The sequence below is a fragment of the Bicyclus anynana genome, chromosome 12, assembly GCF_947172395.1.
Source record: "Bicyclus anynana chromosome 12, ilBicAnyn1.1, whole genome shotgun sequence".
Lineage (NCBI taxonomy): Eukaryota > Metazoa > Arthropoda > Insecta > Lepidoptera > Nymphalidae > Bicyclus > Bicyclus anynana.
Window position 1 is genome coordinate 5,842,338 of NC_069094.1, and position 23,746 is coordinate 5,866,083.

A 23,746-nucleotide genomic window follows, 5' to 3' on the forward strand; every position below is an offset into this window, starting at 1 on the left:
ATCCAAAACTCGACAAAACGTGTGATAAGAATTACCTACCTTTGACAATTTTCGTTGCAGCCAACACGAAATAACAGTTTAAACAAAAATTGTAAAAAATTATTAATTAATAATTAATTGATTGTGCTGTGAGTGGATGAATACTGATTTTTATTCAGTGATGATAACAATTCAGAATTTGCCTGACAACTATTTTATTTTTGATCCACCGCTGACGTTTGAGAACGAAATAGTTGACTCGATTTATTTTTACACCCACGGTAGATAAGAGACAGCTGTGCTAAATATATGTTGATACGATGCAGTAAACGCTGCTAACATTATCTATACTAATATTATAAAGCTTGTTTGTTTTTTTGCTTAAACTCAGGAATACCTACTAATCTGAATTCTTTCAGTGTTAGATAGCTCATTTATCGAGGAAGACTATAGGCTATATATTATCACGCTAAGATCAATAGGAGCGAAGCACCAATGAAGAATGTTTCAAAATCGGGGATTTTTTTCCTATTGAGAGATTGGAACACTGCGTGCGCTGCCCAGTTTTTCACGGGCGTCTGCTAGTTAGTCATAAGTCGGAATTTATTATAAAAAAACTTACTACCAAAGCTAACCGTAGTCTGATTCTATTCAGAAAGCAGACAAGACAAAAGAGAAATTGTTTTGGAAAATAATTGCTACAATTTGTAATTTAGAATTGTACGGTACTACAACTTGATTTTAATTGAATATACCTACTAACAGATTTCTCAAAATCATCATATCATACTAATATAATAAAGCTGAAGAGTTTGTTTGTTTGTTTGATTGAACGCGCTAATCTCAGGAACTACTGGTCCGATTTGAAAAATTCTTTCAGTGTTAGATAGCCCATTTATCGAGGAAGGCTATGGGCTATATATTATCCCCGTATTCCTACGGGAACGGGATCCACGCGGGTGAAACCGCGCGGCGTCAGCTAGTACTTTATATAACCGTAGGTATTTGATTAAGTTTTCCCACTTCTTTGATCGGCCATCGATTGGCTCTGGCCAATGAGACGTTGCAATTAGGTATTTTAGTGTAGCGATAAGCGATTTCACAATCTATCAATATACGAATGTTTCATTACAACTAATAACTCATATTGATCCAGTGGTTATTCAGTTCTCTATCATAAGGTCAGCAGGTTAACATCTATCTCTTAGCTTCGCTAAGCTGTCAGTGAGGTTTTATATATAGAATATACGGCCAGTATCGCACCTAAATTAATGATCAAAATTATCTGTCATTTTCTTAAGACAACGAGATTAGATACATTTTTTACACCTTATTTGGCCCTTTTTTTACACCATTCAACTACACAAAAAGATTACGGAGCTTATAACCGTCGAACACGATTACAACTGTGAAACATCGATACTTTATAGACAGTTTTTATAATCGCATTCTTAGGTATGCAGATTGAAGGTTTCCTCATGATGTTTTCCTTAACTGTTTGAGACACGTGATATTTAATTTCCTAAAATGCACACAACTTAAAGGTGCATGCCCCGGGCCGGATTCGAACCCACACTACCTACTGGGTGATCACGGCTCACGATGATCATATAGTTTGACAGAAAAGTAACGTCTAGCGAGGCAGGTCCTATACAATAATTGGTCTGAGGGTTGTGTGTCCATCTTTAGGATTAGGAAAACTAAGGTTGCTGATATATTCATTTATTTATTTATTCGGAAGCCAACGTTGTATACAAAAAACTTATGACTAATTAAACATAACATGCATTAAAAAAATAATATGCTACATTGTACACCCCACTTACAGGCTAACTCAACATGCGTTAAATTTTAAGAAAATTCTGAATTTACCATTAAAAAAAAAACTAAATTACGTACCAACCTAAAAAAAACTAAAAGAATTAAAAAAAAAAATAAAAAACGTGTATTTTGTGCAGAACATAGTGGCAGTAGGGGCTGGTTTCGTGGACGGGCTCGGGTTCGGAGACAACACGAAGGCGGCGGTCATCCGGCTGGGGCTCATGGAGATGATCAAGTTCGTGGACGTGTTCTACCCGGGCAGCAAACTCAGCACGTTCTTCGAGTCCTGCGGCGTCGCGGACCTCATCACGACGTGTTACGGTCAGTGTGTTGCGACTTTTTGACGTAATTTTAAGTTACCGACGGCCAATCTCATGATGAGATTAACCATGTACCTACAGGACATCTTATAGTGCACAAGCAAAGGCGCAATCTCTTAGTCCGGTGAAAGATCAGAGGCAGGACCCACGGCTTTACGTGCTCTCCGAGGCACGGGGTTGGGCCACTCAGACCAATTATAGAAGGACCTGTATCGCACTCATAGTCACGAACAAAATTGTCTGTCATTTTCTGAGGAAAATGAGCTTAGATTTGGTATATATCTGATACTAAACTAGAATTTTTTGCCCGTTTTTTACACAATTCAATTACACAAAAAGGTATTTTTACGGAGCTCTTTAACCGATGAACACGATTACAACTATTTAACATCGATTCTATAGAGACAGTTTTTATAATCGCATTAGATCGTTGATCATATACTTTGACAGAAAAGTAACATCTAGCGAGGCAGGTCCTATACAATAATTGGTCTGAGTTGGGCCAACACCGTCAACTTCAGGCTGCTATTTAGATTTTTCTTGTAAGAAAAGACCCAATAACGTATTCTTTTTGCTGGCCTGAACTGAGATTCGAACCCTGGACCTCATTGTCCGCATTTACTATTATAATAGTAAGAGCTATCATAAACTATATAAGATAGATATTGTTTTGCGTTATAAACTGTCATATATATTGCATTTCGTCAGATATCTTTTATCTAGTTATTTAGAGCATAGGTTAGATCCGGTATTTATTATATACGAATGGACTTTTCATTACATTTACTTTAGTTATTTATTTATTTACTTTTACTAATATTATAAAAGGTAAAATTTGTAGGGGGTAATCTCTGGATTTACTGAAATGATTTTGAAAATTCTTTTACTAATAGATAGACACGTTGTTTGCTAGTGTAATGGGCTATATAATCGCCACGGAACTACGCGGATGAAACCGCGGGGCGTCTGCTACTTTATTAACCGACTTCAAAAAAGCAGGGGGTTCTAATTTCGGCTGTATGTATGTTTTCTACGTATGTCCATCGACATTTCCGTCCTTTAAAAACGGATGGATAGCTCATTTTTTTACAATAACTGAACTTTTGAGGGCAATGGCAGCAAATTTTGTTATAGCAAACTAGTCGACGCCCGCGACTTCGTCCGCGTGAAACTTGATGTAAACTTTCAACTACCCCTAGCCAACCCCTAGCCTACCCCTAACCCTACCCTACTATTACCTACCCGTACCCTACTTTTCTGGTTGATTTTTTAAACCTTGTGTCCGAAAAACCCAAATATCTCACGGAACCCTATTTTTTCCAAAATAAAATTTAGCCTATGTTACTTGTGGATAATGTAACTTTCGAATGGTGAAAGAATTTTTAAAATCGGTCCAGTAGTTTTTGAGCCTATTTATTACAATCAAACAAACATACAAACAAAGTTTTCCTCTTTATAATATTAGTATAGATTACTTTTATCCTGACCCTTTTGCTTTGTTAATAAATAATAACGTTTGTATGTAATTTGCTGTCAATTTTAACATCCTCTTCCTGCACATTGTTCTAGTACCTACAATCTAGAACAATTCCTAAATTGTTCTACAGACATAAGTAAATTCGATAAAGTGGAAAATAGGCGATCTAATATTACGAGCATGTTATGTCTAGCTTTGTGCTTTATGTTCTGTGAGTATATTATAGGCAATGATATATACTAGAGATTACGCACTAGCGCATCAAAACTGAGACGGACAAATGTGCATAATTGTCTTAATTTCGTTTAGTCACTTATTAAACAACGAAAGTTATTTAAACACATAATACCCAAATTTCCAATTGGAAATGTAAAAACTATATACACATAAATATAAAATTTAAATAAACACAAAATCGCTAAATTCGGATCAATTTTTGTGGTGATTTTTCAGTTGACTATTTGTAAAAATTCTACCACCGGTTCGGAATCATTGGTTCAATCATTGGTTATAGGTACCTGTTGGTAATAGGGGGGATGACAGTTTTTTAAATTGTATATAAATCAGGAGTATGCTAATATTAAAGCAATTTTGTAAAAGTAACACAGTATCTGCGATCATTACTTTCGGAGCTAAAGGGTTTAAAGAGTCAGATTTGCGGCGCTGCCGCGGATCCCTGAAAAACGCCCCATACAAAATGGTACGAATTAATGACGTCGTAGGTACATAATGATCGCTAGATTTGTATGGGCGTTCAAACAAAATTACTAATATCTTTGTTATTTGTGCGTTTATGTTTATTGTTCATGTATTAAAAAATTACATTTAATGTATGAAAGCTAAAACTGTATGATTTTTCATCTAATTACGATAAAAGATTTTAAATAGATTTTGAAATTTTCAATCTTATTTATTTTGCAAATATCCAGTCAATCTTTGCTTTTTATGTACAAATTAGTTAACATTGATTTTATTTACCCGAATGTATCATAAAAATCACTATATGCAAACCTAGTCATCATCTCCATTCAATAGTCTCAATTTAACAGTAACTTTTTAATCCGTCTATTCGTTTGTGTGTGCGTGTAGTACATTAAAGTAGATCTTATAATATTATTAAAAAAAAAATAGTTTTTTTTTATAAAAATTTTTATTATTTACAACCATGCTTAAATATATTATTAGTCTACTAATTTAATATGTATTTAATTGGTATTAATGAAGTTTAGTATTCCTTCGTTGTAATATTGAAAGTAATAAAAACAATATGTTAACATAAACCACACAGATCGATTCCTGATACAGGGGATATTAAATTTACCTGACACTTACAAGCGTTATTGCTAAGCTTATCGAAGCCCACGCGATAGAGATTGATTATTATTTATTGCACGAAGATATAAATGTTACCATGGCCACATAATGCGCGTTATGCATTCTATATTGTTATTAATAACCATTAAGTAGGTTTTAGCCGTTATAACCCAGTGTATATGACCTCTGCCTCCGATTCCGGTGTGGGTTCGTATCCGTTTCGAGGCATGCACCTCCAACTTTTCAGTTGTGTTCATTTTAAGTGTGTGTGAGGAAACCTGCATACCAGACAATTTTCTTAATTTGCTGCGTGTGTGAAGTCTGCTAATCCGTATAGGGGCCAGCGTGGTGTACTATTGGCCTGGCCCCTCTCATTCTGAGAGAAGACTGGAGCTCGGCAGTGAGCCGAATATGGGTTAATAACGATTAAGTAGGCTTTAGATACCAGAAATATGGTAAGAGACTACTGTCCGTAGTCAACATGGAATGTATATACTTAATAGTTTCGCTTCATCCGTTTTGCTGTCTGTTCCAATCTCGGCAGCGCAATTCTAAAATAAAAATATACACATGTTTTGTCACTAACAACGAATTCGCCATGAAAACAAACTCACGTTACATCGCTGTAACTTTACAGCATCACTTTTCACTTAAAAATTAAATATAACATAAGTATATTAAATATATTCTTATTCGAAATTATATATCACGTGTCTCAATCGGTGAAGGAAAACATCGTGGGCAAACCAGCATACCTGAGAATTTTCTTAATTCGTTACGTGTGTGTGAAGTTTGCCAATCCGCATTTGGCCAGAGTGGTGTACTAAGGCCTAACCTCTCTCATTCTGTGACGAGACTCATGCTCAACAGTGAGCCGAGTCGCAAGTAAAATCAGTGCCATATTTTCAATCATATGCCAAAAATCAAAATTCATTTATTTCAATTAGGCTTAGTTTACAAGCACTTTTGAAAGGTCAGGTATAAGTCAAAATTTAATTTAATTTAATGGTGGTAATAATAGACGAAAACTTAAAATTAAAGTTAAGAGGGTTCCAAACGCGCCTTGGTCCTAGAAGAGCCCACAACAAACTCAGCCAAGGTATATTTCTTTGTTTACCACCATTTTACAAACTTATTTAAAACTAAGCACAAAATATATGTAATTACCCTGCTGACCATATTATGTTCTTTTTCTATTATAAAATAATTTCAATTTATTATTATTGCATATTAAAGGTGGCAGAAACAGAAGAGTGGCGGAGGCGTTCGTGAAGACAGGCCGTTCTATCAAAGAGTTAGAGGACGAGATGCTCAACGGACAGAAATTACAGGGGCCCATCACTGCCGAGGAGGTCAACCATATGCTGGCGAACAAAAATATGGAGAACAAGTTAGTATAATACATATGTATACGCAGAGGCACAATTATCCGCCCACTTCAACATACTCGCGTCATATTAATGAGGGCGGATAATTGTGCCTCTGAGTATATAATAGAATACAACAACAAACATACAGTACAAAGAAATTCAGGAACTATGACGCGGAGAATGTTACATTATCTATCTACCGTTAGAATAAATTCCCCCTTCTGATGAGTGTCGGGTAGCTTAAAATTTGACAAGAATTGAAGAAACTGAGACGTGAACTCCTCTATGACCTCTGCCTCCAATTCCGGAGGGTGTGGGTTCGAATCTGGTCCAGGGCATGCACCTCCAACTTTTCAATTGTGCGCTTATTAAGAAATTAAATATCACGTGTCTCAAATGGTGAAGGAAAACATCGTGAAGAAACCTGCATACCAGAGAATTTTCTTAATTCTCTGCGTGTGTGAAGTCTGCCAATCCGCATTGGGAAAGCGTGCTCGAGCTCAGCAGTGAGCCGAATGTGGGTTGATAACGAACGAAGAAATTGACGAAATCTAAATTTAGTTAGACTGTCAACTAACACTTATCCGAAGGTGATGCTTGTTTGGTTAAACGATCCTATGTAACCTATCTCAAGAACTACTTGTTCAAATTGAAAAATGATTTTTTGTGTTCGGTAATCCACTTAGAGGAAGGCTTTATAACGCTTCGAGCTAAGAAATGAAAAATGTGACAAAACCGGGAAAAAATATTTCTTTCGTGAGCATTTGGGTGCACTGCGTAAACGGTCAAAGTTACGCAAAATATAGCGGAATTGTTCCAATTGAAACAATTCCTCTTTAAACGTTCTAAAACCGTCGCCAGCTAAAGCCGTACGCGTCCGCTAGTGTACTATGTAATGGAGTTAAAAAGTGGATTAATGTTTGCAATAGTTTTTTCGCGACCGAAGTCCCGAGCGTCCAATAGTTAATTGTAAAGACGAGAAAAATTGTAATTGTAAATCTTTTTCCATCGCATGTATTTCATCGGATAGAGAGAAAAACTTTCTGCCTAGATATAATCAAATAATTTTAATGTATGTCTGCATAATCACTGCAAGTGATGTAACTAAGATGAACAGAAATAGCAAATCTTGGCTTTCATCCATGCGACGGTGAGGTCAATGTAAAACATTCATTGTCATTACCTTTGCCGCCTCGACCTTTGCTACTGACAATTGAAACGCTCTTTTATTATACTTGCTAGCTTTTGGATGCGACTTTACTCGCATATAGAGTAAGTGACTCTGGCGCAGTTAGAAATGCCATGCTTAAATCGCGTGGTGTGTGGGTAAACGCCGCCAACCTGTTATAAAGCAACGTGATAGTTCTAAGCTCTCAAAGCGCTCTTCTAAAATGATAGAGGGCAGGCTTTGCAGTGGCCTATTAAAAGTATCGGTTGACCAGGCCAGGCTTGATGCCCTAAGCAATCTTCCGTGTGGGACTCCGTAGTAACAAAGACTTCATTGAAAAACAAATGTTAAAACATAGGTACCGTAGATACAAATTCGTGTGTTTTGTTCCTTCTGCACTTATCCCGTGCTAGGTAGGGTCGGTACACCATGATTAATTCACATGTACTTGTTGCCGTTATCTTAGACGGGATGCCTTAAGCAATAGGCTGCTGTACAAAACTAAGAAAGTTTTTGCATATAGGTAGTTTAGATGCCTAGAAACTCTAATCACATTTTTATTTGTGAAAATAATCTCTTATTTGTAATATTTTTATAAAACAAAATTGCAAGTGATGATTGCTGCAAACGCCAATCACTCTGTTATCTCTATGAATGACGTCACTTGCTAATGTGTTGTGTTTCGGCGCAATAATTTTACGTAGACATTTTGTCATTTATATTAATTTTTTTACTGGTTATTATTGACGGGACAAAATAAAATATAGCTTATAATACTTCCATAATTCAGGTTAACCACTGTTTACAAAAGAGGCAAGTAGCATATTGCTTAAATAGCTTATAGGCTAATCCAGGATACTGGTGATGATGATTAAAATATTAAATTTCAGATTCCCCCTCTTCACTGCCGTATTCCGCATCTGCCGAGGCGAGTTGAAACCCAGCGACTTTATCGACTGCATTCGAAGCCACCCGGAGCATATGTAAGAGACTATTCCTATAGCCTAGCTTCCTAGCGATCGTCAATAACGTAGCGTAGACTGTATGTAGAACATGTACTAATAATATATTCATTGTTATAACATAGTACGAGAACCGGCATATGAAATATATACTCTCATCTGTTATTTATTTGGGATAAAAAATAAATAGAAAATATTCACATTGATACATTGCAAATAGGTTGTCTAGTAAAATTGCGCCCGGTAAATATTTGAATACTAAAAAATAATAATTTTAATACAAAAAAAAATAATTATAAATGATTATTTTCAAGTTATTTAAGCTACTCTCTTTGCTTAATTAATAAAAATCGTACACTAGTTAAAAGAATATATTTAACAGAATTGAAAACGTAATGGTTGCCTGTTTTCACACTGCAACTGTGGGGTTGCCAGATATAAACAGTTAAGTGATGTTATCTAAATACTCTCAGCTGTTATTTAGTCATCTTATACGTCAGATGAAAGCTCATTTTGGGCTTAATTAGAACATTGCAAACACAATGTGTCACTGTAAACATTATATCTACCATTTATTTCTCATCACTAATGAATAACAGATGAGGGTATATATTTCTAATGCCGTATCTTAGACCATAACGAAATTAGTATTAGTACTACACTTTCACACACATTTGCTCGGCTCTTATTTCTTGTTAAATCAGACTTAAGTATAAAATATGACTGCACAGACTGCTACGATCATTGTATACGTAAATATCATAACACTACAAGCCTACGCAATAGTTTTAGTTTTATGTACCTACCCACATTATAACATCGCATTATTGTGCCAAAATATTGATTATTTTATTTTATGAATGACATATTAATTTGGTAATCTACAATTCGGTAGCTATTTATATATTATATATCAATTAACAAAAGTAAGATACAGTCGTTGTTGACTTACGAAAATGGTGCTTTTGAAAATTTTATATTTTTTTATCATTCGTTTTTAATGTTAAGACTATTAAGTACTTATTTCTTCAAACCTAAGAGCTAGGTGATGATCATTTTATTAAATAGATTGGATAGAAAATCTTAACATGTCAATAGCATATAGTATACTATTGTATGTATATAAAAGTTTATAATTATCTCGAAGGGTGCTGTCATATAGATAACGATCCGTATGCAAAGTAATATATAAGTTGTGCGACGTAAACTGAACACTGACGATCATCACGCAGAAATTTATACAATTAACTTCGAATGAGTTCGATAACACTACTTAATAAGTTTTATTTTACTTTATAATAATTGTATCCCTATTAAGCAAAAATCTATGTATCTACCTCTTCATCATTTTGATGCCAACTCTCATCAATGTCTGAAGTGTTCTTTCAGATTTGAATCTGATTATCTGAATAACGATCTGATAACCTTATCTTCACATAATAATTCTTCTCCTCGATAGTAAATCCTTTAATGTTATGATGTTTCGTTCTCTATTACCACTTCATAATAACATAACATATCCCACTAGTGAACCTATATTTCTTAGTATAGTTTTCGATATCATATTTAATTGAATTACTTATTTTTAAGGTTTGTCACTTAATATGCCCTCTACAACATGATTATTTGCCTCTACTACTACTACTACTGTTTATTTTGCTAATGCTCAACTACGCCATTTTTTATTAGTACTATATACGTGTATATTATTGTTTTTTTTAACGATACCGATGCTACAAACTTCATGGCATGAAATGTTCAGTAAAACCGTCAGTTTTCTTTTTGCGTGACGCGCTTTGTACTTGAACATGATAATATATTATAGTTATAGATATAAATATATCATCTGCAATATCTGCAATAAAAGAGATTACAGTGTGTACGTTATTGATTATATGCCACGCTAAAGTATATACTTAGCTGGTAGCATAAATATGTATGTAGATATTAACACAATGGCCTCTTCATAATAGCGTAGGTGCACCGATGTCTTTCAACGTCGCTAACGTCGCTCTTATGCATTGCATCTGATGATAACACAGAGACCTGTCAATTTGAATATGATAAGACGTTTTAGTCTAAGAGCTCGCGGTATTAAACAATTAAGCAATAATCACGCACACTTTAATAGGAATTTCTGTTGACGATTAAAATCTTCACAGGTCAAGATTCACCTCAGACCAATTATAGAAGGACCTGTATCGCACTCATAGTCACGAACAAAATTGTCTGTCATTTTCTGAGGAAAACGAGCTTATATTTGGTATATATCTGATACTAAACTAGAAATTTTTGCCCGTTTTTTACACAATTCAATTACACAAAAAGGTATTTTTACGGAGCTCTTTAACCGACGAACACGATTACAACTATTTTACATCGATTAGATAGAGACACTTTTTATAATCGCATTAGATCGTTGATCATATACTTTGACAGAAAAGTAACGTCAAGCGAGGCAGGTCCTATAAAATAATTGGTCTGAGAGATTCACGGAAATTCACTCACTAACTAAAGTTTCGACTGTTTTAGTAGAATGTGCAATGACAAAGTATTTCAGTTATTATTGATCTGTAAATCCCGTGGGCTTTTAAAACTGTTTGTCACTAAAACGCTTTGAGTGTTTTAATATAAAACAGCATGTTCCTGCAAGTTATTAATATCTGTTACTGATAATAATCTTTATATTGTGTACCTTGTTACTAATATCTTTGTTATCGTTTTGATGTAGTGTTAACCCATCGAATATTTTATTATTGTTTTCATATCTCCCTGGGAGTTATCGATCAAAACATGATTTTTATGGAGTGTTTCATACTGTAAAAATATATATTTTATACATACTATAATATTTAGATGACATGTTGCACAACTTTCCATAGTTTATAGATAATGTTATGTTTGAATAAAGTTGAGATTTTATTGCATCTTTTATTCTTATTTCTTTTATTTTTTATCCCTAGAGGGTTGGCACTATTCATTTTATGCTTTGATTCTGCTTACAATGAAGTAATACGCTTAAATTGCTAACGATGCTAACTTTGTTTTACAGATTTGCTCCTAAAAATATAAGCATTTACTAACAAAGTATACAAGTGATAATGAAGAATTACTAACTAACACATTTTTTAATTTTTGTGCTGGTATATATTTGCATGTGTTTGTTTTGCATCATGCGTTTTATTTTTGCAATTTTAATATTTATTCATAATAAATGTTTATTTGAATTTACGGCTGTTTTCATCGATATATTCGATTTGCCAGGAAAAGTATATACATAAAGTAAAATGAACCTATAATAAAACTAGCTATAGATCGCTGAACTATTGCCCAAATGTCCAGTGGATACGGCAGAAGTTGAAAATATTGACGCATAGGTATACAACTGTGCACTATCATTTAAAATATGTGTTTAAAATACAAAGCTTTTTAAGTGAACAAGGGCAACGAATAAATAATATAAGTGACGCAATAATCATGTGCCAAATGTATTATATTTTTTGGTGACTATCTCTTGGGCTATTATAATTTTATTTGAGCTTGACTAATTTCCATTTAGTAACGACATTTAACTAATATTCTAGGACGCAAGTAACGCCAAAGTGTTCTCTGTGACCGGAGTGAAGCCTCCATGATCTCACCACGAACGCCTGACCGCACTAGCATTCATCAAAAGACGTTTTCTAATAATATTGTAGTATGTATTTGTTAATACTTGCCTGTAAGTATACTGTACTATGATCTTCATTCTGTTACTAATATAGGTAGTTAAAGCCACGGAATAAGGAATTCGCTTGTCATTTTTAGTTTTGAACACTTCGGGGGCGTGTCCTAAACGAACACACCTATGTGTAAAAATATAGCACACTAATAGTAGGGGAGCCCTGGATGCTAAATTTGCAGTTACTCGAGCGTCATGGGGACCGATTGCATTTGGTAGATTAAATTATAGGAATAATAAATGGTTATTTCCTTTTTTCGCTTTTAGCGGTGAAAAAAAAAACTACAGACTTTAAAAGCAATTTTTATTACTTTGGTTTACTGAAATTGTCAGAAAATTTTAGCGATTAATCGAAATATTTTGAAGGAAATAATATCGCGCTAGTAACTCGAGAACTAAAATATATAAGGCTTTTATTTTGTAACCATTCCATTACGTTATGACGGCCTCCGTGGCGCAGTGGTATGCGCGGTGGATTTACAAGACGGAGGTCCTGGGTTCGATCCCCGGCTGGGCAGATTGAGATTTTCTTAATTTGTCCAGGTCTGGCTGGTGGGAGGCTTCGGCCGTGGCTAGTTACCACCCTACCGGCAAAGACGTACCGCCAAGCGATTTAGCGTTCCAGTACGATGCCGTGTAGAAACCGAAAGGGGTGTGGATTTTCATCCTCCTCCTTGACAAGTTAGCCCGCTTCCATCTTAGAATGCATCATCACTTACCGTCAGGTAACACATTACACACACATAACACAAACATTCTAATCAAGGGTGCATTGTAGTCAAGGGCTAACTTGTAAAGAATAAAAAAAAAAAAAAAAAAAACGTTACGCTCAAATCGTCGGATTTTCGAAATTTACAGTTCTTAGCTGTCAACTCACCTTATCTGAATCTGACGTGCTGGTTGAGTATTTCTGAAGATGGTTTTTTTTGGTTGCCCTAAACGTACCCACGAGTAACGAGTAACTGCAAAAATCCTCTCTTCGGCTCCCCTACTATAATAAACTCCTTACATAATTAAAAAACTATGATGTTGACTGAAATGTGAGAAATATGTTATTCTGCAGTGTTCGCAAAAATAACTTAAATGTCTTAATTTATAGTTGAAGGTTGTTTATTCTTTGCAACTACTTATTATTTTTATTGACACAGATATAAAACTTTTTTTCGAAAAAGTTCCATTTGTTACTTCTCATCATCTTTTGTCATCTTTTGTTTTTTTTTTTGAGAAAATCGAATTTATATTAAAAAAGAAAGACTTTAAAAGAGCTCATATAGAGTCTACTTTATTTATTGCAAGAACAGTGATATATAGTGGTGAATTACAGTGATATAGTTCTAACTAAAGTTTACTCTATGTAACAATTATTAAAGTCCATTTTCTTATAATACAAACACATAAGCGTACGTCTTCATATAAGAGAATACGCAGGCCACGCCCCCTAAGTTCTATGTTCTGTGGTTAAAGCAAACTTATAGTTAAATTTTATAATAATGACTTGTTTGATGCTTTTTATCTGTCTATACACTCTATACACTTCTTCCACTTCGTTTTACTTCACTTATAACTATCACTTGTAATGTCAAGTGGACACTTGTTAAAACAATTAGAATACATATCGAGAGTTAAAGTTTCTTGTCATATAGACAGTGAAAACAATTTTAGTCAAAAAAGTTTAATACTTTTTTTTTTGGAATTTGCCTTATTACACTCTATTTTATTATTATTAAAAAACGTCTTTTCACATATCATAAGCACGGCACTCATTGTTATAAAACATATCACAGTTATTTGTTTATGTAAGTACCTGGTTTTTATTGGTCTATGTTTTTATTTTTTGTAATAATATTTTTATGTTTGGCAATTTTTTTTTATATTATAGCCAAAAAAAGTGAATTCAAAATTCATATTTTGTTCCTAAAGAGGGCCTCTAAGGGAATACTTTAAATTTAATTGTTATTTTAGTGGGTATTGGGTACTTAGTTCTAGTTACTTTATTAGTCATTGAACATTAAAAATAAATAAGTACGAGTATAGTATATTTCGGAAAGTTAGTTACGGTTTTGGATGTATTGGTAAGACCAGACCAGCATTTGACAATAGATATAGAGAATATATTTACACATGATGTAACAACGACCTTCACTGAGCTAGTTATTGAATGATAAGTATTTTATATTAAACTACCGACCCGCTTCGCTTTGCTAGCTACCTTAATTTCGCAGAGATGCTATGTAGATACTAATATTATGATTAGACTATTCATCTATAGTAGGGTAGAGTAGGGTAGGAATAGGTTAGGGGTAGGGTTGTGTTCCTACTCATCCCCTGTATGGTAGGGTAGCTGTAGAGTGGGAGTAAGGTAGGGTAGTAGTAGGGTTTCACGCGGACGAAGTCGCGATCGCCCGCTAGTAATTCATAATATTAGTATCTACTACAGGATATCATTATGGCACACACCGCGCCCTCCGACCGCTCCACCAACCGACCAATCGGGACGAAACGAGGAGTAGGATAGGGGTAGGGTAGAGGTAGTTTGGGGGTAGGTGGGGGTAGGTAGGTGTAGGGTGGGAGAAGAATAGAGGTAGGGAATGAGTCAAAGCGAAGCTTGACCGGGTCCGCTAGTATGATATAAAAAACTTCATTTAAACCATCAGCTCAGTGGAGGTCGTCTTATATTGAGATCATCTTCTACTTCGTCTATAATCTAATCATTACATGCAAAACCAAACAGACTACGCGAAATGGGTTGACTATAATAGTATGTATTCTAAGTTTAGAATAGTACTAATGATTTTAAATCATAATATAGCAGCAAACTGGTATGAGTTAATAATAAGTACTTAAAACAGTTATATTATAACTAAATGATTTTTATCTGGCACGACAATATTGCCTTCTTCTTGTGTATTGTCTATGAAACAAAATGTCATCTTCATTTAATTTTCAGTGTGACGTCACGTTTTTTTACTATATAGACACTACACGAGTAGATATAGCATATGAATGTGCCATGTAAAATATTTTTTATATTAAGTTATAAACTTGAAAACCGAAAGTAAGGGTTTATATTGCCATTTTTATTATATTTCCCTACTTAATAAACCTTAATTTTAGAAAATATACATGTTATCGGAAATTACGAAACTAACTGGAATGGAACCTTTGTCTGTTTGGTAAAAAACATTGGTTTTTTTTTTTTTAATAAAGAATATTTGCCATATTTTCCACCAATGACCAATATTCTCATAACCATAATGGCCAATGTTCTCATTACTATGACTGTATTAAGAGTCGGTATGACAATAGACCAACGGAGAGGGGATCGAACCACCACCCTTCGGTGATGAGTCCGACCGCTCTTACCGCCCGTTGAGCTATTGAGGCTCTAATATTACAATGTATATTAGCTGAAATTTAAGAAATTATCTTCAGTTTGGGTTACACTGCTCAACAAATATAATAATTTAGTTAAACTGAATTAATCTTGGGATTTCATTATCAAGTTAATAATTATGATGAGGATTAGGAGAACTAAATGCCAGTAATGTAAAGAAATATTTTTATTATTCATATTGAGATATTTTACATTATACTTATACAAGCAATGTATAGTTATGCTTACTCAGTAGGCCTACGATGCATGCCACAAGATATCAGGTAAAAAGACATATTGACACCAATCTGCATATCGTCTCCAAAGAGTTAAAAAATCTTTTGTGGGTTTGGGTGTACTCTTCTATAACAAGATCCCCAAGACTGTGATGGACTTGCCAATGCACAACTTTAAGCAATGTGTTAAAAAACATTTACTTAGTCGAGGTTACTACACTATTGATGAGTTCCTTAACGACAAAGGTGCTTGGAGGCCATTGGATCAGCTTCCACCTTCACACAGGAAATAAAACTATAAGAAATTGTAATTTAATTGTTATCAAATGTAAATTGTAATACTGTATGACTTTTTCAAAAGAGCAACTGTTGAGTTTCTTGCCGGTATCTTCTCAGCAGAACCTGCCTTCCGAACCGGTGGTAGAATCTTTACAAATAGTCAACTGACGTGTCAAAAGTGCTTGTAAACTGAGCCTACTTGAAATAAATGAATTTTGAATTTGAATTTGAAATTTGAACCAACAATTGTTGAACAATAGCGGCGGATCAAAAACATCGCTATCTCTTTCATCCTATCGGTAATATTACCTTAATTTCATATTATCTCTTTCATCCTATCGGAACGAACGAATACCAATTTCTATAAATTCTTTCTTTCTGTCTTTCCATCGAGAGAGAAAGACAGCAGTGACAGCAGGTCATTGACGATGACCGCAGATCTAAGAGACTCATCCAAGGTCTCCATTAGACCTAGCATTCCTCAGCGACATATCTGATGAAGTGAAAAAGTCATATTGTCCACCAATAGCGGTGGAATAGTCTTAGTCCCAGTTCTTTAGTCTCAACGCGATAAAAGATAGATATATTTCCGGTTCTGCCGCTCTTGGTCGACATTTGTTAGTCTTTTGTCTCGAGATATGTCGTGGTGCGGATCTTAAGCTTACTGGAAGTCAGTTTGGCTTTGTGTATAAAAGTATGAGTAAGTTGACAATACAAACGCTAGTTTGTGTGTAAACTAAAGGAACGTCAGCAAAGCTAGAAATATGTTGATAAATTATTTATTTATTTAAACCACTTTGTTGGACAAGAAAAAGTACTTATAATTTTATTAAGAAACTAAAACTAAATAACACGCAAAAGGCGACCTTTCACGTTATTTAGACTAATTCACTAATTTTGACGTACCTATGTTGGCTGACATAATAGACGAAATTGAGATTCTATGTAACAAATGTCATCTGGTACCTACTGACAACCCTTCGTGGATATCATACAGTAGGTAGATGACATTTCTCAGTTGATTTGATGTTTATTTAAAAGAATGTTTATAAATACCAAATTTGTGAATAGGCCAGAAGGTTCCCTCCATAATTTGTGAGACGGAAATTCGCAATAAAATAGTACATAATATATTTAGCGTAATAATATATTGGGTAGGGGTAGAGTACAGGATGGATAGTAGTCAAGAGTGGTTACAGATTTCTCTTTATATTCAGGGTATGGTAGGGGTAGGAGTCAAAGCGAAGCTTGACTGGGTCCGCTAGTATTTTATAAACATGTTTCTACTCTGATAATGTTTCTTAGGTTTACACACAAGAGCGACTTGTTTTCAAAACTACAATTGCAATCAAAGCCAAACAATCTTCCGATAGCCGAAAAGGTATCTATACTTAGATACGTAATAATTTCAAGTACTTATTTATTACTTTTAAGCATATTTTTTCTTAGTTAAAGTATGCTAAGGATTGTTTTTTTTTTTTACCAAGTCATCAAAGAAATCACCATGCCAAAAACATTGTAAAATATCATATATTGCAAAATGTCAATCGTGTATGATCATTGGTTGATTCCATAACTACATTTGAAAAGCAAAAGCCTTTCCTTTTTCATGCATCCATTGCGTTTTTCAGGATTCGCATTGTAAAAAAATCGCATTGCAGTATTTGCTAATTTGCGGCAAAGGTAAGGAAGGTAAGGAATTTGGGCTTCTGTTTTTTATTGTCATTGACATTTTAATAACTTCATTAATATATGAGCATGTTCTATAGGTGTAGCAGCTACTTCATACCAAAACTACTTAAATTGATTATAATATTTTACATACAATGATGTGTATTATTTTTATTTCCCTACTACGTTTACAAAATAGATATCAGAATGTTTGAAATAAATAAAAAAAAAACATATTTATGTTACTTATCAAGAACCTTGAAAATCTTTCCTTACTTTTATGTTTATTTTATATTTATATACTTTCTTTTATTTTTATATGTACTTTGTATATGTATTTATCTAATTTAATTATTATAGTATATACATATATAAATATTTATATATCTTTTATTTCAGGAATAAAGTCGCCTAGGTGTAAAAGGGAATCCGCGCTGGAAATCTTTCACATTTTAAGAACGAAATTAATTATTTTTTGTATATATTAAATTAATAGCTAGGAAATTTTAAAATTAATATGAACTTATTTTTATTATATTATGGAATTTTATACAATTATATTATTCTAACACCTTAAAGGGAACAATGTCTCACTGTTATGTTTGTCTCTTAACAATCTATACACATAATATTTTATTTATATATTTTATATTTGCTTTACTGTACATTATTATGAATCTGTTACTAGAATTTTATTCTTGATGTTCTAGTCTTAGGAAGATTTTACTTAGAGGTAGGTAATAAAATAATTATAGAATAACAAAAACATCAACTGTTGTATATCAACTGCTCTCAAGTCTATTCTCTTTTGTTTTTAATCGACTTCAGAAAGAAGGAGGTTCTCTTATTAAAAGGAGGTTTTCAAGTTTCTTTTTTAAATATTTACTATGCTTTCTTAAAGTTGCCTATAAACCCAAACAATTAAGATTATTATTTAAAATCTACCTACAGCATAATAGCTCTTTCATAAATATAAATGATACTTCATCTCTGTGTTAGGTTGGACTTAAATAACCAACATAAATTGTATCATTGTACTGATTAATTGTTGATTGATTTTAATTTTCATGTTAAATATAAGTAGGTATCTAATGGTTAAAATGTTGGAAGTAATAAAAGAAATATTTTCTTTGTAATGTGTTTTATTTTATAGATCAGTATTTAAATTACAATGTGTTTTCTTTTATCTAACATATTCTTAATATATCCATTATAAAAATCTAATGCTGATATTTCTCTTTTGCCTACAATTCTAAGTGATTTGAAATAAATAAATCTTTTGTCTTTGCATAATATTCTAATTGCTTGTGTTTTCTCACAGTATTCAAGGGTGCCCACAGATTTCTCTTTGTATTCAGGTTCAGTCTCAACAAGAAATGCATCAAACAATTTCATTTGTTTGTCTCTAAACTTTGTAGTTAATGGATATAACCCATTTAAGGCACGATATAAATTGTAAACTTCTCGCGCGCTTTTTTCAGTCCAGCTTATTTCACTTATTTTTTTATTTATTTTCTTTGCTATAAAAAGGAAAGACATTTACTTCAATTAATCTTAGTTTTAATTGTTTTTGCTTAAAGTGGTTTAAGTAATGAAAATATCATTCATTCAAGCATTGGCAAAAAAAAGTACTAAAAAGCGCTAGTTCTACATATAATATGAACATCAACCAAGCAAACTAAATAAGTCTTTTACTTTTTTCATCTTTTTATTATATTATTATTTATTTATATCAACATATAGCATCAATCTCCTATTAAAAAGTGGATGCACAATCAGCGACCAAAAAACTTCCTCACACAATGAGTGCCAAACAATTTCTTGACACTCTATTCAAGTAGTCGCATTTGCAAATTCAACCTTAAACTCAATCCTTAAGGTTGAATTTGCTCTGAATTTGGGATTTTATTACTGTAAAATCAAAATTGGCCAGTTTTTAAGTGAAATTTTCTACATGATTGTGCGTCTTCTTATTATAAGAAGGGAATGACATATAATTTTACGGCCTCCGTGGCGCACTGGTATGCGCGGTGGATTTACAAGACGAAGGTCCTGGGTTCGATCCACAGCTGGGCCGATTAAGGTTTTCTTAAGAGGCTTTGGCCGTTGCTAGTTACCACCCTACCGACAAAGACGTACCGCCAAGCGATTTAGCGTTGCGGTACGATGTTGGGTACAAACCGAAAGGGGTGTGGACTTTCATCCTCCTCCTATCAAGTTAGCCCGCTTCCATCTTAGATTATCGTCGCATACCATCAAGTGAGATTCTAATCATGGGTAAAGAATAAAAAAAAGACAATGTTTAGTTACCATAAGTGACTCCTTCATTGTTTTGTGGCTGACAGTTTTCTAGGCTGGTGGGCAGACATCTTAAACACTCTACAAGCATCTCTGCACCAATGTTTGATAACTGATGGGTCAGATCTGGCAGTTTTATATCATTAGGAATTGGTACCCTTTTTTGACTTATTATTTCACCTGTAAATGAAAAAATTATATTGTTTATTGATATATCATTCTATATGCACCAGAGGACTTTAATTCTTAATTCAGTATTTGGTGTTTGGCTAATTAATATACCAGCTAATAACCAGTATTTAAAAAATCATGGATTAGTCTCAATACTCAACAATAACAGATTAACAATCTCTGTTAAAGGAAAATGTTCTTTAAATATGAATTAGCTATCACAACCACTCATCCGTTGATATTATCTACAGGAATATACAGGATTGATTATACAGTAGTTTAGTTGTCTTACCTACATCAAATACATCTGGTTTGATTTTCATAAGTGAAACACCACCAATTTCATCTCCATGGAGTAGTGTGTATATGATGGGCGCAGCTCCACGCCACCGGGGCAACAAACTTGGATGGACATTCACCATTCCTCTGTAAAACAATTGTATTTACAAATATAATAATTGAAAACATTGAAATACTTGTAGTCATGTATCTTAATTTCTGATACAAGTAAATAAAAACTTAAATAGGCCTAAATATTTCTTTATTTGTGGATCTGACTGTGGATGGAATGATGCAAACTTAAACTTCAACTGCAAATATTGCTTAATTTGTGAATGGAGTAGAGAAATTGCTTGTCACTAATAAATACCAATAATGAAATGATTTATTTACTACTAGTAGTTGTGAGCGTCATATCTCCGTATTCCCACAAGTACGGGAACAACACTGGTAAAACTGCAGGGCGTCTGTTAGTACATCAATATTTTTGTTATTTTGATTTTATCCCATATAAACTATCATTCTTTTACTGTTGATAATTTTTATTATTATTTATATTATTAAATTTTTTTTAAAAAAAGACTTTGCCATATAGTTTAAGAATTACCAATATTCTTATTCTCCTCCAACTAGTTGGGAAAGACTGTATTAGGAGTTGGTACGACAATGGAACAATGAGGCGGGGATCGAACCACCACCCCTCGGTGATAAGTTCGACAAGACAGTTTCAGATACAGGAGCCATTGCTCCAATTATGATCAATTCATTAAAGAGCACATCAACAAATGTTGTAAAGCTAGGTAGGTTTTAGCAGTTTACTTTTGTGCTATAAACAAACACTTTGTTCCTAATGATTTATTGATAAAAAAATATCACAAATCTCAAGTTAGTAAATTAAAGAGCAGAGTGATGGGCATTGGTCCCAAAACCTGAGGAGAAGTAATGCATATAAAATTCAAAAAATCAAACATTACGTATGTCGTGAGACAAATTAGAAATTATTGATCAGGAAATTTAACAAGAGTGAATAAGCATGAAAATAAATTTAAAAAAAAAAACAACTTACAAAGGAAACTTCTTCAGCACATCATCTTTGATTAAATGGCCAAACGCTACAATTAATCCCAAGTCATATTCACCATTGGTAATGTCTAAATGTGGCCACTGCAATATCCTTATGTTTTCTGCATGTGCATATTGCTCTATTTTAGTCTTTTTATTACTGTTGTTTGCCGTGACCAGATCCAAGCGTTTAATAATATTCTCATCTTTCCTGTTTTAAAATGAAATTTACGTATCTATATTTATATTTCTAAAGGTAAGTAAGACGATAACTTGTAAAGTTACTTAACATACCTGAATTGGTTTACCTTTTGTAAACTATTTAATGCGATAGCCTCAGAGCCAAAGAAAAGCACATTGTAATGTCTTATATGGTATATATTTTGCAAATAAGGCCATTTTCCTTTCAAAAATACTTTATTTAAAGTCGGTGCGAGTGCGAGGTTATAAACTTTACTTGTCATATTTATTTTGAATTTTGAAATTATTGATTTTTCGCTAGTGTCAATGTCAAATGTCATTGCATTTGTCTATGGTAGTGGCACAAAAAATATTAGTTTCTCTATTAATAAGCTCAGACCAATTACCATAGGACCTGCCATCGCTAGTTGTTACCCCTCTGTCAAAAGTCTAAGATCACTATATTATAAACAAACAACGTCTAAAGAATCTATGTTTCACTGTGTTAAAATTACACTTGGTTGTAATTGTGTACGATATAAATTTATAGTTACCTTTTATACAAATACAATTTACTTTAGCTATGCATTATCTTAAAACAGGGTAGGTGTAGTGTAGGATACAGATAAAGGGGTCGGGTAGCGAAGAAGCTCAGACCAATTATCTGAGGGAAGAAGAAAACGTGACTGGGTCCGATAGTTTGTGATAAAAACAATATCTAAAAAAATCGATTCTTCAGCCGAACAGTAAAACATCGATCAAGTTATATTCTGTGTTTTTATCCACGCTGATATTTAAAAATGTACTAACAAACACACTTTTTTAAATAACAGTGTTTGTAAAAATTACACAAATGGTGTTTATTGCGATTTAAATTGCTGTAACATTAGCACACAATAGTTATTTACCAGTATACCACTGTCATGTAATGGGGTCTTTGTAGCACGACTGTTTTTTGTGCAATGAGGTGAGGTGAAGCCGAATTGCACAATAGACAGCACGAGTGCTACAATCGCTACTTACGTGCAGTGGCATACAATACTTTTTCTACGACCATTAATACAACTTGCTAAATACTATTATTTAATTAGCGTTGGGCATGGCCTTCTCGATATTGTAATGGCGTGGACTCCTTTTTTTTTCTCGGTGTGGCCTCCTAGATTTTGGCTCTTAGGGTTCATTTACACGAGCAGCAACTGCTGCAAACTGCAACTGCAGTCGTTGGTAGCAGTTGCCAGCTGCCGTTGGCAACGTGCTGCTCGTGTAAATTTGTATGTATGTTACCTGATTACTCGAAGACACCAGAGCCGATTTGAATATTTTTTTTTTGTTTGAAAGGGTAAACCCATTGTCACCATATCAAAATCTGATGATGGAATCCTGTAGAAATTGAGGAGAACTTTCAAAAAACTTCGTAAGGAAAATATAGTGGTTAATGGATAAAATATTTTTTCCATTAACCACTTTAAAGCACTACAACTTAATGAAGGTCTGGAGTCGATCTGATGATGGAGTCGAAATACACACGAGGGAACTCTTTAACGGTTTACAACAGTTACCTTGTGTTTGGCCTTGATTAATTTGTGTCGACAAGAACTTTCCACCTAGATGGGTTGTGACTGTCATTAGGGTTCTGATGATGAAGACCAAGGACAGGTATTGGAATTCCTCAACGGTTAATAGTAGCTATCTTCTGATTGGGCTTGATTAATTTGTATCTAGGAGAACTTTCCACCTAGATGGGTTATGACTGTTATCAGGGGTCTGACGATGAAGGGAAATGACAGGTACAGGAACTGCTGAACGATTTTCAGTAGCTTGCCCTTGTGATTTGGCTTGATCGATTCGTATTGATGAAATCTTTTTATACCTACATGTTATGAGGTCTGATGATGAAGACAAAGGACAGGTAATAGAACTCCTTTACTTTTTACAGTAGCTACATTGTGATCGGGTTTGATTAATTTGTATTGATCAGGACTTTCCACCTATATGGGTTGTGACTGTCATTAGGGGGCTGGCAGTAAAGAAGAAGGACAGGTAAAAGAACTCCTCAATCGTTTAC

At 33.8% G+C, this 23,746-nt stretch overlaps 2 protein-coding genes across 4 annotated transcripts in view; one reads left to right on the plus strand and one right to left on the minus strand.

Moving 5' to 3' along the window:
* The window catches only part of LOC112050828 (glycerol-3-phosphate dehydrogenase [NAD(+)], cytoplasmic), a 29,094-nt gene extending 10,271 nt beyond the window's left edge, over window positions 1–18,823 (plus strand). Inside the window, exons 6-9 of one of the 3 annotated variants that reach the window (XM_024089187.2) lie at window positions 1,938–2,121; window positions 6,148–6,301; window positions 8,340–8,432; window positions 11,996–17,847. In XM_024089187.2, coding sequence (XP_023944955.2) covers window positions 1,938–2,121; window positions 6,148–6,301; window positions 8,340–8,432; window positions 11,996–12,026 — 462 coding nt within the window. In that variant the 3' untranslated portion in view covers window positions 12,027–17,847. Of the gene's footprint in view, window positions 1–1,937; window positions 2,122–6,147; window positions 6,302–8,339; window positions 11,346–11,995; window positions 17,848–18,090 lie in introns of those variants that run through there. The other 2 variants (XM_024089188.2, XM_024089189.2) reach the window with 2 other exon arrangements.
* On the minus strand, window positions 18,816–21,981 carry LOC112050829 (methionyl-tRNA formyltransferase, mitochondrial). Its single transcript, XM_024089190.2, has 5 exons — window positions 21,796–21,981; window positions 21,506–21,712; window positions 20,453–20,586; window positions 20,002–20,169; window positions 18,816–19,211 (listed from the first exon to the last, which is right to left on the minus strand). Exons 1-5 carry the CDS (start codon window positions 21,963–21,965, stop codon window positions 18,853–18,855), a joined length of 1,038 nt encoding a protein of 345 aa, XP_023944958.2. The 5' UTR covers window positions 21,966–21,981; the 3' UTR covers window positions 18,816–18,852.
* Window positions 21,982–23,746: the final 1,765 nt, after the last annotated feature.